This window comes from Haliaeetus albicilla, chromosome 3, assembly GCF_947461875.1.
Source record: "Haliaeetus albicilla chromosome 3, bHalAlb1.1, whole genome shotgun sequence".
In the NCBI taxonomy this organism is placed as follows: domain Eukaryota; kingdom Metazoa; phylum Chordata; class Aves; order Accipitriformes; family Accipitridae; genus Haliaeetus; species Haliaeetus albicilla.
In genome coordinates, this window is record NC_091485.1 from 30348092 (window position 1) to 30362608 (window position 14517).

Genomic DNA, 14517 nt, shown 5'->3' on the forward strand with positions numbered 1-14517 from the left:
CAGCCTCCCATGAAATTGTACTTCATTTTGATATATGATCTTTCTGCAGATTATTCATCAATCTCAGCTGGATAGCTAGTTCTCTCTGTTGATCAAATGGCATTATTCAAAACCGAAAATACTCCTACAGTATTACAACTTTTGCTATGCAAAGATATGTCCAATTTTAGATTATTTCATGTAACTTTTCTCTACATTTAAGACTGAGATACATAATTTGATGTATGCATTCCTCCCCATCCCCAGGTATTTCATCAACTGTTGGCCAATGATATCAAATGTAGAGTGAATTCATTAGAATTTTTGAGGATTTCAGAAAAAATCCTCTGGCCTTTTGGGACACCACAATTGGAATGGGGGGAACTTTGTGTAAGGTTTAAGGGTTTCTGTTCTTGTACCTGCTGAAACATTTCTCTTGAGACATAATATTTCTTGGGATACTAATAGAACAGTTGTTGAGCATTTTTGAGAATAGGTCCAGTGTCCTATACAGTGCACAATTCAGTTCCAGACATTGTTTGATTGTCTGAAACTGCTGATCTGCCCAACATTCACTGCATGTTGTTTGGTAGACTTTCTGAACTCCCATTAAGTATGACTTTTTCCCCTTTTAGTTAACTGATTCTGCCAACTGTGTTATTTCTATCCTTTTCTTATTTTGATTTTTGTGCTTTGATGTAGAGCCATGGTGCTCCCATCCCTTTCATAGTCAATTCTCTGTGTTGGAGACTAATCTCTTCTTTACCAAGGCTGTAAGTTTGAGTTTCTCTCTCATCTTCCAGGTTCTATTTCTGATCTAGGCCATGATCCCCCAAGACTCTGGTAGCAGCTATATAAGGATTAAAAATGTCTTTCTCTGTGGAAAACAATATAAAAAACATTGGCATATGTTTTGTCATAAACTCCTCTCAGAGTTACAATTAGCAATGCAGTAGTGGCATACTCTTGTCGTATTCCACAGAACTACAACTTTCCATGCTACTCCCAAATACTTCACTAAATCTGATTACAAACTTGAGACCTGCAGTAAAGGTCCTAAATTAGCCATAGGAAGGGTGCAGGAGAGAGAATTTATTGTTCTTCTGAGCAGATTTTGTTTTTTTAAAGTATGGCTATGCTGGGCATCCACAGTGAGCTACTGGCCTATCATCCTAGGAATAATATACATATTTCTTCCACAAGTTGATAAAACCTCCATGGTAGCCTGTAAGTGGTAGTAGGTCAGATAAGTCAGAAAATGCGTGACCCAGGCACACAGAATTAGGTTTGACTTTCTGATACTGTCTTGGGCTTTTCACGCTATTAGAATGTCTGCCACTGAAGGATGTTACTGACTTTGCAGTCATACATCTTGTTTTAGTTTGGATCATCTCTATGTGTATGTTTTTCCATAGGATATGAAGTGTTAGCTGGGAAAAATGTTATTCCAATTTGGAATCACTTAGAAGATGGAGATGTGTATTCTGTATTGATTAAAGAAAAGAGTATACATACAGGCATTAAAATAAGATACATCATACTACTTGTGTTATGCTTGGGGACTGTGTTCTTTTTGCATTTGTATTTAGTGGGTGGAACAGATGGTGAGGACAGTTTATTGTGATGCATTCATGAAAATGATCACTTCTTCCATACAATTGTCCTTTATAACAGGGCATTCATTTGTTTGTAATGGAGTCTTTGCTGTACTGAAATACAGTATGTTGGAAATATGTGTCGGAAAATGTTATCTTGTGCGAAATGCAAAGTAACCCTTGTCTCATTCAGTTAGTATTGTCTGCTGAAAAGTAAAAGGAAATTACAAGAATGTTTGTGGGAGGCTGTGGCTGAAGGGCAGCTTTTAGAATTTACAAATCTGCTGCATTTTCTTTCATTTGTACATTTTGTGGGTAATTTTATAGCCTTTCACAGGAGACCACTATAAGCCTTCCAAGAAATCTAAAACATAATTGCATTATTTTTATTAATGTTACTGTTAAGTAGTTTGTAGTATTTGAGAAGTTCCTAATAATCAGTATGGCCCAAATTCCCCCATTTGTAAAATAGATGTATTCTTCTTAACATGTCAGTTGTAATCCTTGCTGAGAGGTCCTATGTGTATGCCAAATGCCATCATTGCTCATAGCAGTGGAATATTCTTTTCAATTGCTTTTTTAGAGGTTATGCTGGAGTTTGTGTATGATTAGTTAAGACCCCTTTTGTAGCATCTTTGAAATATTTGAAAGTACAACAGAACAAAACCTGGAGGAGTTTACTGGGAGGGGTTAGAAGCTTTTGAGTTTTGCCAGCCACTTAGACTCCCCACTCTTCCATTTCCGTATTGAGTATCATAATATGTTAAGACTGAGAGGAAAAAAGGATTGTAGCAGTATCTATATATCCTGAAGGAGATATAGCAGTAATTGCTCTTTAAGGACCTTTAAAAAGTATCTTTTAAATATTAACCTAGAAATAATAACACAATGAGACCAGATGGGACCTCTAGTGGTCATCTAATTTGTTCATCAGTCATAGTGCAAAATCAGTTACACACCTGTCATTCCTGACAGGTATTTGTCTAGTATTCTTAAAGATTTCCACTGATGGAGACTGTAATGCCTCCCTATGGATCTAATCCAGTGTCTCCTTGTCCTTGGTGCTTGAAAGCTCTCTTTTCCCAGTATCTTAACGTAAATATTTCTTACTGTGCAAGAGTTTAATCTCATTACCTTTGCTATCCATTGTGGACAGTAAGAAGACATTGTTCTTTACCCCTGTTCATCAGCCATTTATATATTTTCCCTTCACTCTGCTGAGTCGCTATCTTACTCATTCCTGGATTTGTATTTTATCTCACAGACCCTGTTTTCTAAACTTCTGATAATTCCTGCTGCTGCCTTCTGTGTGTTGATCATTTTAGATCATAGGTTCTTACGAAAATTCTGAAAAGTGCATGTTTTCAGACACTAATTTAACACATTAAATTTTCTTATCTCTATGATCACTGTCTACTCACACAGGTAGTTTTTAGCAGGTGCTATAGGACAAGTTATGTAGGACATAGTGCCCTGCAGATGCGGAGCGCAGCGAAAGAGAAGCTCTCTGTAATGGTTGATTCACATCAGCCTCATCAAGCAGCCTTTTGCTTGGAAATAGGTGCTTATAATTATGTTGATGACATGACAGGAAAATTTTCTGCTGCTGCTGAGTTGAGTTGGTCTCTTGAGCTGGGAGTAAGAATATGTCAAGTGTAATGTTGACTGGAACACGGATACTGTAAGAGCTTGAGAGACCAATACAGGGAATATAAAAGAAGCTGTTAAGACACCTAGAAAAGGCTGTGTTACCCTTCTCAGAGTACCATTTCTCTGGAGCTTACTGTATTATACAATAAAAGTGAAAAACTTAAAAGGAATAATTGTTCTTGCTCTCCTCCTTTTTTTTATGTTTAAAGTTATTTCTGTTTATTTACTCCAGGACATTTGAAATGGACCAAAGCTGAGGATATTGACATAGAAACACCAGGATCTATTCTAGTGAACACTAACCTGAGGGCTTTAATAAATAAACACACCTTTGCTTCTTTACCTCAGCATTTCCAACAATACCTCCTGCTTTTGCTTCCAGAAGTAGACAGGCAGGTAAGTAGCATCGTGCAATATTTCTTTCTTTAATGAGACTATTTTACACTGTGTTTGCATAGGCTTATATGATTGACTAGGAGTTGTTCCAGGAAAGAATAAGAAGGAAATTTCCATACTTTTCTTAGGTAAAACTGCTAGATGTAGAATGAGTGTAAAGTTTATATCTAAGCATCAACCAGCTCCTGCTTCCTTCCTTTCTGAAAACTGTGCAGCTGCCTGATTTGTCTAAATGGAAATGGGCCAGCAGATCTTCTGAACTTGCCAAATCTCTTAATTAGGTTTTCTACCTATGATGTTGAAGATAAACTTCTCATCTTCAAGACTTTATTTACATTGAGTCTCTTTTCATCTGTGATCTTCCTAGGCACTCTGCCAGCAATGTCCAGGTCAATATTAATTCTGTTAGTTTCTTCTCCTCCTCACCTTTTAACGCATGCCTACATATGCATCTGCTCAGCTGCAGTGCACTGAATCCATTCATTCACACCTTTTGTAAGGAAGTCCTTGTTCCGACCTCATGGCTGTAGGCTCATGTGTGTTTTTAATCTGTTCTGTTGAGGAAAATTATTTGGGAAGTAACAGGGTGGAAATAAAAGATCAATTTCATGTTGCTTCCTACAGTGTTTGGTCCTTCCTGCATTTGTTGGTCAGATTGCAGGCTTCTTAGAGCAAGGAAAAAAATCTTTCTATCATGTCTAGCAGTTAAAATAGCAGAGAGAGGCCAAAACAATTTCATTTACACACATGTCTCACTTCTGGATTTAAACAGTCTTACCAATTTCAATGGGGAATACTCATGTACTTAATTCAGACGCATTAACTTAACCAAAAAATGGCATTATATTTTTTTGTAGATGGACAGTATCCCTATTTTTATGTATTAACTAGAGAATGCAGGTCACTTAAATGACTGATTAAAACCTGCATCTTAAATCAGGATGTTAAATTCCATGGTTTCATTTCTTAAACTGTTAGTAGTTAGTGTCTACCACAGTAACACAGGGGAAAGCAGTGAAATATGAGACAAAAAGAGAAAGAAAAATTGTACTGATGTACATTGACTCAGCCTCTTATCAAATTAGATACTGTATGTTGTGGACTAAAAATATGCACTTTGATAATGGAATATTTGAAAAAAGAACATTCAAACCAGAGCCACAGGAGAAACAATGTAAATGTATTTATTCTCAAGCTCCAACAAGGCAGTCGAAGTCAGTATTGACAAATTTTAAGAGAACCGTTTTCCCTGCTGTAAAACAGATTTTAACTTAGTGCCCAGCAAGTATTTTCCTAATAGTTTTGATTTTTTTTTCTCTTTCTAGTTAATTTACCAGAAGAGATTAAAAAAAAGTCTGCTAGGTAAAATCATGTTTTATCTCCAACCATCAAAGATCTCAGTGTTCCTGAATGACATTTCAAATACAGGGGCCTTATTTAGAAGTTTCTTACTTTAAAATTTATTTTAAAAAATTGAGGCTTTAGATCTAACAAGCCATTTACCTTCTTATCAGTGTTCTTACAGCAGTTTTTGGCAAGAAAATCAAGAGAATATTTGTTGAGTTTAATCATACCTCACTAGTTAAAAGCAATCCATTTCTTTTTAATTTTTATTTCAGAAAGTATTCACATAATGCATACATTGCAGGTGTTATTTCAAAGGCCTAGCACTACATAATTGGACACTATTACTTTGCAGGCAAGCTAGTCACAGAAAAGCAGTTGTCATGAGACGTTTACAGGTATCCTTCTGTCTGTCATCTTCTCACAGCATTCTGTATATACCATTCTGTGGTATACCATGTTTTAACATGCGGTTGGAAGGCAGGAGTCTCCATTCATCTCTGGAAGTTTAATGGAGATGTTTGGCCTCTAAGTGTGATAGTTTGAGGATTGTTTTCTGGTGGGGAGTGAAATAGCACCAAATCCTCATTTTGTGGAGGTCTTACTAGTGGAAGAATCACAACCCTTTTCTTGATATCCAAGAATATGTCATTTGCTATACCTAAAGAGTAGCATCCCAGATAGGGACTGATGAAAGCAATTGAACTGGTACTCTTTTCCTTCCTGTGGCACGTAGAAAACGTTAGTGTAGTGCTCAAGGATCAAGTGAGAGGGAGAGAGAATTCCAGACAAGGCAAGAGTATTCAGTCTTCCTCTTTTATTTCTACTGTCTAAATCAAATGGGGCATGAGGCAAGCAAAAATGGTGTAAAACTATTCTTTGAGTTAGCTGCCCATCTCTGAGGGTTCAGTTTTGTTGGTTTATATTGTCCTTTTCTTGTTTTGCCTGAGAATTCCTACTCCTGCTCTTCTGGCTCTGAAGTGTTTCCTCCCTGTACGCTGCTCTGCAGTTGGCTGCTGCTGTCTTCCCCAGAGAAAGCTGCATTTCTATGTTGTCATGTGGATATAGTATGTGAAGTACTGTAATGAATGGCACTATAAAAATGTAATAGAGTTATGCTATTTGTGTATATATAGTGATCTGTGAAATAAATTACTAATGAAGTGCAGCCTCATTTAGGCTTTATTACTGCTCCACATAGAAGAACCCTATGATGAACGATCCTTTGTCATTTCTGTCATAAACACCATTTTTCTGGGCGGTATAACTCCTCCTCCTTAAATCATACTGAGCTGAAACTTGTCATGCATATGTCAGTTTGAATAAGCATTTTTAGAAACCATTAGTTAAGGGAGTTGAGGTTTTCTTTTTTGTGTGTGCAAGTGTTTATTATTAATAAATGACTTATCTCTCAATCCTGGTTAGTCTAATATGTTCAAAAAAAGTTCAGGACCAAGTCAGGAGGTTCATGGGGTGTGTTTTCTGGTTTTCCTTTTGTTTTCAAGTTTTGTGGTTCCTATCAGGTGCCATGGGAGCCCCTTATGGAACAAGAGCCTTGGGAGCCCATGGAAAAAAGGGCCTTAGGAAAGATGTCCCGCAATGGAAGACATTGAGAACAACTCTGCTGATGTTGGTGCTGTCATTTTTCCTGCTCCTGCTAGATTTTTGATGAAGTGGAAGTGTAGGATCATTGCCTTTTTTTTTTCCTTAGGAAAACATAAATTGTATCATCAGTTATTCACACTTGGAATTGATTTCAGGTTGTATATTATTTTAAATTTTATTTCAGTAGCAGTGAGGCCTGTGTGTAATTTTCTGTATTCAAAATACCTATAAAAGAAATTGGAGCAAGTTGGCAGTTATCGTAGTTATGTTTTATCAAGGATTTTATTTGCTTTCATTTGGGTTCAGAGTGAAATAGTATGTAGACATTCAGAGTAGCAGCCATGACCCAGACTTGTCTATTTAGCAGACTGCTCCAAAATGTTGCATCACTGGATACTGGGAACTTCGTGCCTGAAATTTGAACATCCACCTTTTCAGCTCTTTCTTAATCTATATGGACTCAAAGGCTCAAAAACCTTAAAGCTCAGCTGATACAGAAGCCTGTTGGGTGATTCCCCCAGGAGACCTAGATGACTGAGCTGGCAATAAAGAAAACACGTAGGTATAGAAACTATACGGAAAGCAAAGTCTCTGCACAAAAGATTTCAGTTGTCACAAATACCAGCAAAGTATTTTTCTTTTCAGCTCTAATTAGAACATTCTACAGCTGAAGAACAATGGAATTTTCATCAAAGAAATACCTGCTTCTAATATTAATACATCAAGCTAATAATTGCATGTAACAGAAGCCTTCCTGACCACTTCTCAGCAAATATTCATCTTCAAAGCATGAAGTTTCTCTCTCTGTATCTAGATTGCTATACTGCATTAGTGCCTCTTTTAAATATCAATTAAACAATGTATCTTGTGCAAGGATGAGTAACAGGTCTGTATGACAGGTTGCTGAAAAGGAACGGCAGCTGTCAATATCTTGTCTACACCAGCTTTCCTTGTTGCTGCTACTGGGCAGTCAAATCGCTGCTGTTAACAGTGGGGTATGGGCAAAAGGAAGGGAAATACACCCATGTCATAGGCTTCCAAGAAAAGAAGCGCTGCCTCATCTGCACAGTAGCAGAAAGCTTAAGTGATTTTACTCATCCATAGAGGTAAACAAAATGTTCTTTCCTGAATGCTCTGAAAGCACCCAGACTCTACAAATGTTTAACAACTTTCTGATCTTTGAGAATTTAGCTCCCTGTCCAGTATTTTTTCTTCTGGTAATATTTGGTTCTTCTGAGCCTCTTGTGGTTTGCACCTTCCCTGCCCTTTCAGATAGGATGGGAATTTCCTCCTGCAAAAACACCCACGAATTATCTCAAAGCCTCCTCAGACCTGTGTGTTAGGTGGCAGTACCATTTTATCTGACTAAACCTACTGATGAAGAGCATGTAAAACAGTAGCGGATTTTCCTAGTAAAAATTATATCTTGTCTTAGCTTTACTTGTTTTATGAAAGAAATTTTAAAAACTTCTATTTTATTTTCTGAATCAATCTACAGTTTATAGATAGTCAAGGTAGTTACTTTAGTTCAAAATTCTAAACTTAAATATTCTTAAGAAAATACTGAAGCCATGTAGTATTGCAGAAGTGCCTGTGAATATTTCAGGTTTATAGTAAGCCAATCTACTGAAAAGAAAAAAATGACATACAAATCAAAAGATTCTAAAATGGGTCAAAACCCACCTTAATCTCTTTCTTTTAATTTCTAAATCAATGAATCCCAAAATAGTAACTGTCTCTTGGGTCAGTGCCAGTATTGTTGTTATGTAATAACATTACAGCATCCTGTAATTTTAAGGTCAGCGCAGGTTCTGTGTTTCTGTCTTGGCCTACTCAGTTTAGGTTGATATGGGCACTTCCAAGTTGATTATATCACTTTGCAAAGATTCCCTCTCACCTTGCATTGAAAAAAGACACATGTTGATGTCAATTAGTGGTTTTCTCTGTTCTGTTTAAAATAGTTAGAAGTAATTTGGGGGAGGTTATCTACAGAATTCCATTTCAAAACCTCTTTGTTTTCATGTAGTATGAATCAGCTTAATATCTGTTCCTACCATCTGAGCAATGATAACAAAAGGTAACTGTTGTTTTTGATGTGCACAAATTACTCCTACTCCTAAGCACATCAGTTTGAGTTCTGCAGTGGAGAGCAGCTAATGAATAATACACAAAATTCTGACACTTGTAAAAGACAAGGAGAGAGGTCTGGTATCTGCCATTCTGACACTTAGTATTTATTTTATTCTTTGTAATCAAAAGAATAAAATAAATACTATATGGAATATATCTTACTCTATATTAGTTTTATATTAAAAAGAGAGTAAGTGAAGCTTTGTTTTCACAGTTCCTTCCTTGTAGCAGTTTAACCATCTTCCTCTTTTCTTTCTTAACTTCATCAGTACTTGAGGATTATATTTGCCATGGGACGTTTCTGGCATTTTCTTTATAAGACATCAAACAGCAGAAATTAGTCCTGTGTGTATTATTTGCTCCCATGTTTGTTTTACATTTCTGTCTATGGAATTACTGTGTACTAGTAGCTAAATGGTTACTTTCTCTTACTTAGCTGCCTTTTCTGCTAATACTGCAAGCTTTTAGCTGTCCTCTTCAATTCTCTATCATCAGTAGCTTTCAAAAATTTATTATTATGTTCCTGTAAATGTTTGAGGTTTACACTGAAACAGTTTTAGGGTTGTGACAAAAGCACTTAGTTCAGAGAACATTTGCAATAGAAGGTTAAATGTAACATATGTCTGCTGCACCTAAGCATATTTAAAAAGCTGTTAAATTGGCACCCCTGTGTGTGTAGTAATTGAAGGTCATTTTATGTCACATTTCTTCCTTTAACTGGCATTTTTTCTTTGGTTTTATTGGTTAATGTGGATAGCATGGTGTTGTTGTAATGTGCTTTATTTGTACAGCTTATATAGGGTAGTTTTAATATAGGTATTGTATAGACTATATGCATGAAGAAATTCCAAAGCATTTAAGCTGCCTTTTCAGTAAGACTCTGGGGCTTTGATTCCTGAGCTCAGCTAGCCAGGGGTGTTCAGAGAGGTTGCTACCCCCGGCTGGCCCCTCTGTCCTTGTGCTGCAAGTTAATACCTTTTTTACCAAATGCAGCTGTATGGATGGTGTACCTGCACGTTTCAGAGTCATGTATTAACAACAAACATCAGTTTCACTTTACATGAGTTGAAGGGTTAAGGATTTTACTTCAAAATCCCTGTTGGCTTTAGCTACAGGAATACTCTTTTAGCCTCCCTAGCGCAGTCCAGTAAGGCTCACTGCAATTGCATTGCAATCTGGCTGCTCTGATTGATGTGGTAATGGAATTCTTGTTTGCTTGTTTGCAATAATCCTTAGAGGTCCTCCTCAATATCAGTACTTCTACATATGTGAATAGGAAGCTTTACATTTTTGATTAAGTGTCATGCTTTTATATTTCTGCAGGCTTGGTCATTGTATTTCAGAAGTGTGAATCAGTGTTTTCCACCATGCCGCGTCCATGTTGTGGAAGTTCTTGTTTCATTTCTAAAGCCCTAGCTACAAGCTCTCGTCACGCTTAAAGCATGTCACCTTTACGAACAAGTTTTGCAGAGGTGTTAGCAGAACTATTGCAATTGCTTTTGTCTGTAGCAAGGCTCAACTAAGAACATCTAGTAGGAAACAGCAATGGTGCTGTGCCCGCTGAAAGCTGAAAATACAAGAGCCACAGCTGTCTCTGCAGCATCCTTTTCCGTAAGTCCTTCTGGTATGTGAGAGCCCCTGTGTTCAACGTTGTTCTTCCGGTGCAAACTAGTGAAGCTTTTGTTCCCCTCTCCTTCTCTCCAAACAAAGTTTATAAAGTACAGTGCACAGCTGTTAGTGCTTAAAATAAAAGAGGACCTTGTATGTAGTACCAGTTCCATTTACATTTGACAGAATTACTAATACTTTAAAAAGGATTGATAAAACACCTCCCTTCCAGTGGGAAAGTACTTGCACAAGTGCCTTTTTTAAAAGACACTGTGCTAGGAGCTGTGTTATGAGAATATAACTAATAAATGGTAACATACATGGACACAAGGGACTGGCATGCTTCAAATTATGTGGCTATTAATGCATTGCACTACTGCAGTGTGTAGTGTTTCAACTGTTCCTTCCTTGCAGAGTGCTATTAATTAAGTGATATGAGTTGGTCTGCAGTGCCTCCAGTGTTGCCACTGTAGGGCTGCACTAGAATTAGATGGAGAACAGAATATTCCTTACTGTTCTGAATCGGAAGACAGCCAAGGACTTGAAATAGGATGTTGGATGCAGGTGCAGTGAAAATAATAGCAAGCAGAAGTGATCCATCCATGCTTCTCCTGCAATCTCTCTTCCTCTCTTCATCCTTTCTTTCTCTCTCCTCCTCTCCCTCTCTTTTCTTCTCCCCCTCTCCCCCCTTTTTCCCTCCCTCTCTCTCCTCTCCCACCGCCCCATTTTCAGTACATTTGTTTGCTTAAATAAAAAAGGGAAAAAGAGGTCGAGGGTCTTTTTCCTAATTATTTCAGAACATTGCTATTCTTTGTCTTTGAATTATTTAAACTCAAATTTCCTTTAGCTTGTTCTCTCTTGTGTTAAGGACATACAGCCCTTTTTTTTTTTTTTTTGCATAGGAAGGCAATGTTTTCTAATGCCTAGAGAAAAGGCATTGGATGCAGGGTTTTCATTTATGACACTCATAAAAAATGACTGACTAATTTTAGGTGTTTACGTGTAACATCCCCTCACCTGCTGCTTCCCGGGGTCAAAGGCATATGTCTCTTATTTTTATCAAAAGCTAGATGAGTAGAGCCTGGCTGTTTACATGTCTTTTTCTGCACCTTCCCCAACATATGATCGTTGTTGGATAATTTAATAATGTTTTACTTTCTCAAAGTCTCCAAGCATCTTTTTTTAAACAAGTTTCATACATGCTTGCCTTGATCACAATCTATGTTTTTCTATTTTACCTTTTTTTTTACAGGCTTATGTGCCCCTTTTAGTACCTTTATAAATACTTGCTGTTTGTTGCATATTCTGACATGCTTGGGATTGGTATTTGTATGATCCATGTAATAGAAAAATAAATTTTAATTGTAATTTCTATAATTTGAATGCAGTTAGAAGGTACTGCTTGCTGGATATTCTGGATTTCCTTATATTTTACTTGGGTTTTCCTTCATTTTAAAATATGCTTTATCTTTTCATTTTGCCAGATTTATTATTCTCCTTAAATTCTTCATTTAATTTCTTGCATCTGAGCTCAACCAGATTGGATTCTATTGTCTTTTTTTGACACTACAGTGTGTTGGAATGAATATAGCTATCCCACTTGTCTTCTTGATTTAGACAAGGTCTAAATTAACAAGTCACATTTCATTTTGAAAACATATGTTTGCAAGTCTTCAGTCTCACTCGGCATATTTCCCATTCTAGTGAAGATGGAAAAGGTCTTTGTTTCTTTCTTTAAAAGGCTCTTCTTCCTTTTCTTCTCTTGTCTGAAGCAATTATTCCTATAGTAGTGGATATTTTCTTTTTCATCCTTTGATGTTTTACTTCTAAGTTTAGTCTGGATATTTTGTAAAGGACTAAAGTAATATTCAGAATTATTTTCACCATCTGTCTTCAGAATCTGTCTTTTCATTTTGTATTCAAGGACAAACTGTTTATGTTATGTCAATGATCAGTTGGGAATGACAAGTTTTTCTTACAAGGATTGATAACTTCATAATCAGGACTAAATAAAATTTAGCCATATTCTGGGTCAGGTTATGCTCTACTGCAAGAAGGTGAGACCCATAGAAGAGAGATTATACAGATTGAACATTAGCACTCAAGTTGTATTACATCAGAATTGCTGTGAGAGACATAGTGTAAGCTGGTATCTTTCCGTGTCACCTACCTAAAACATGAAGTTGGGGTGGCTGAGTTTGTTGTTCTGGGAGCAGCTCTTAAGTCAGATCTGTGTATTGCTGTCTAGTGTATTCCTTTGTGTTGGATGTATCTGTCTTATCATTCGTGTACTTCTCAGCTTTGCTGTAACTGTTTTGTAGTCACAACAGCAAAAAGGTCCTGATAGTTGCATCTTGTCAGAAGCAATTTTCTTGTACTCCTGTTTACCTACTTTAAACTTAGAACCTTTTCCATTGTTGGCTTTAAATACATGGAAACTGTTTTAAGAAAGGATAGATTTTTCTTCAAAGTCATAGCACTGTGTGTAAATGTGTGCACGTGTTTTTGTGTTTGAGATGAGCCTCTAAGTGTTCCTTATCTTCAGGCAAAGAAACGGTTGCTATCCTTTTGTTTCTGTGGTTTTTTGCAAGCCCTGTCTGTTTTTTTAAATGTTCTGTAGCTTCCAACTGCATTACTTCTTCCACATTCCTACCATCTGTGTCCTCAAGACCTGAAATCATCAATGTTTTGTATTAAACTTGGTAATTACCAACTCCTTTACTATCATTTCCCTCCCTTTTTTTTGCTCCTCTCCAATATTATGCTGTGTCTTTTTCTGCACTTGTTTCCCTTTTTTTATGTATATCAAAACCATTGATGAAAATTTGCTTGAGAAAAGACAGGTAGAGAAGACAGGGGAAGTGGTTGCCCTCAAGGGGAGCAGTGTATGTCTATGGAGCTCTTCTGTAGGGTGGATTGCAGTCTGGTTCAGATCTTAGGGGTCAGGGTCAGAGGAGAGGCGAGTGGCATGGACGTCATTGTGATGGGAGTTTGCTAGACCATCCGATCTAACTCAGCAGTGGTAAGGCCACACCTAGAGTACTTTGTCCAGTTCTGGGCTCCCCAGTAGAGAGAGATGGAGCTACTGGAGATTACAGTGAAGGGCCACTGAGAGCATTAAGGGACTGGAGCATCTCTCATATGAGGAAAGGCCTTTGAGAGCTGGGACTTAGCCTAGAGAAGAGAAGGATGAGAGGGAATCTTACCAATATGTATAAATACCTGAAAGAAGGATGTGACAGGACCAGAGGCAATGGGCACAAACCAAAAGACAGGAGGTTCCATATGAACATAAGGTAAAACTTTTTTTAGTGAGGGCACAGGTTACTTAGAGAGGTTGTGGATTCTCCATCCTTGGAGATACTCAAAAGCCATCTGGACGTGGTCTTCAGCAACTCGCTCTAGGGGACACTGCTTAAGCAGGGGTCTTGGATAAGATGACCACCTCCAGAGGTCCCTTCTAACCTCAACTTATTCTTCGATAGGGTGAGGAAGTGGGTAAACTCTTCTTTAAATAACTTGAGGAAGTCTGTATCACAGTCCAGGTTCTTATGGAGACTTTAATCTCCCTGTTGCCGCTAGAAGGGCAACACAGTGGAATACAAAGAGAAAGATTTCTGGAGAGTGTCAGGGTACTTCTTGACTCTGGTAATGAAGTAGGCAACTGGTAATGAAGTGATGCACAGGTATATCTGTTCAATAGCATAGAATAGCTGGTTGGGGCTATAATAAATGACCATGCTAGCCGTAGCTATAGTGACTGTGAAGTGGAGTTCAAGATCCTGAGAGGAGCAAAGAATAAGTAGTAGTAGACAGAACAAAGAAAATTTGGGACCGTTGCTGAATGGGGTGTGTGATTTAATGACTATGAACACATACACAGCTGACATAATGCCTTCTTTGCCTCCATATTCACCAACAAGTTCTCCCAGGCCTCTGAGCTTTGTAAAAGCATTCAAAGAAGATAACTGCCAGCAGTAGATAAGGACCAAGTGAAGATTACTTGCAAGAACTTGACTCATAGAAATCCATGGGACACAACAGACTGCATCCAAGGGTGCTGAGAGCTGGGTAATATCTTTGCAAGGCCACAGTCTACCATCTTTGAAAGGTCCTGGAGGTCAGGGAAGGTCCCCGATGACTAGAGAAAGGAAATGTTGCACCCATCTTCAAAAAAGGACAGAAGAACCCTTGGGTCTTGGTAGGCAGC

At 37.7% G+C, this 14517-nt stretch overlaps 1 protein-coding gene across 3 annotated transcripts in view; it reads left to right on the forward strand.

Annotated features, from left to right (window-relative positions):
• The window catches only part of ASXL3 (ASXL transcriptional regulator 3), a 77288-nt gene that overhangs the window by 28214 nt on the left and 34557 nt on the right, over positions 1 to 14517 (forward strand). For 2 of the 3 annotated variants that reach the window (XM_069779250.1, XM_069779251.1), the window contains one exon: positions 3457 to 3620. The exons of the other annotated variant lie outside the window; for it this stretch is intronic. In XM_069779250.1, the coding sequence (XP_069635351.1) occupies positions 3457 to 3620 (164 nt within the window). The remainder of the gene's footprint in view (positions 1 to 3456; positions 3621 to 14517) is intronic. 3 annotated transcript variants of the gene reach the window in all.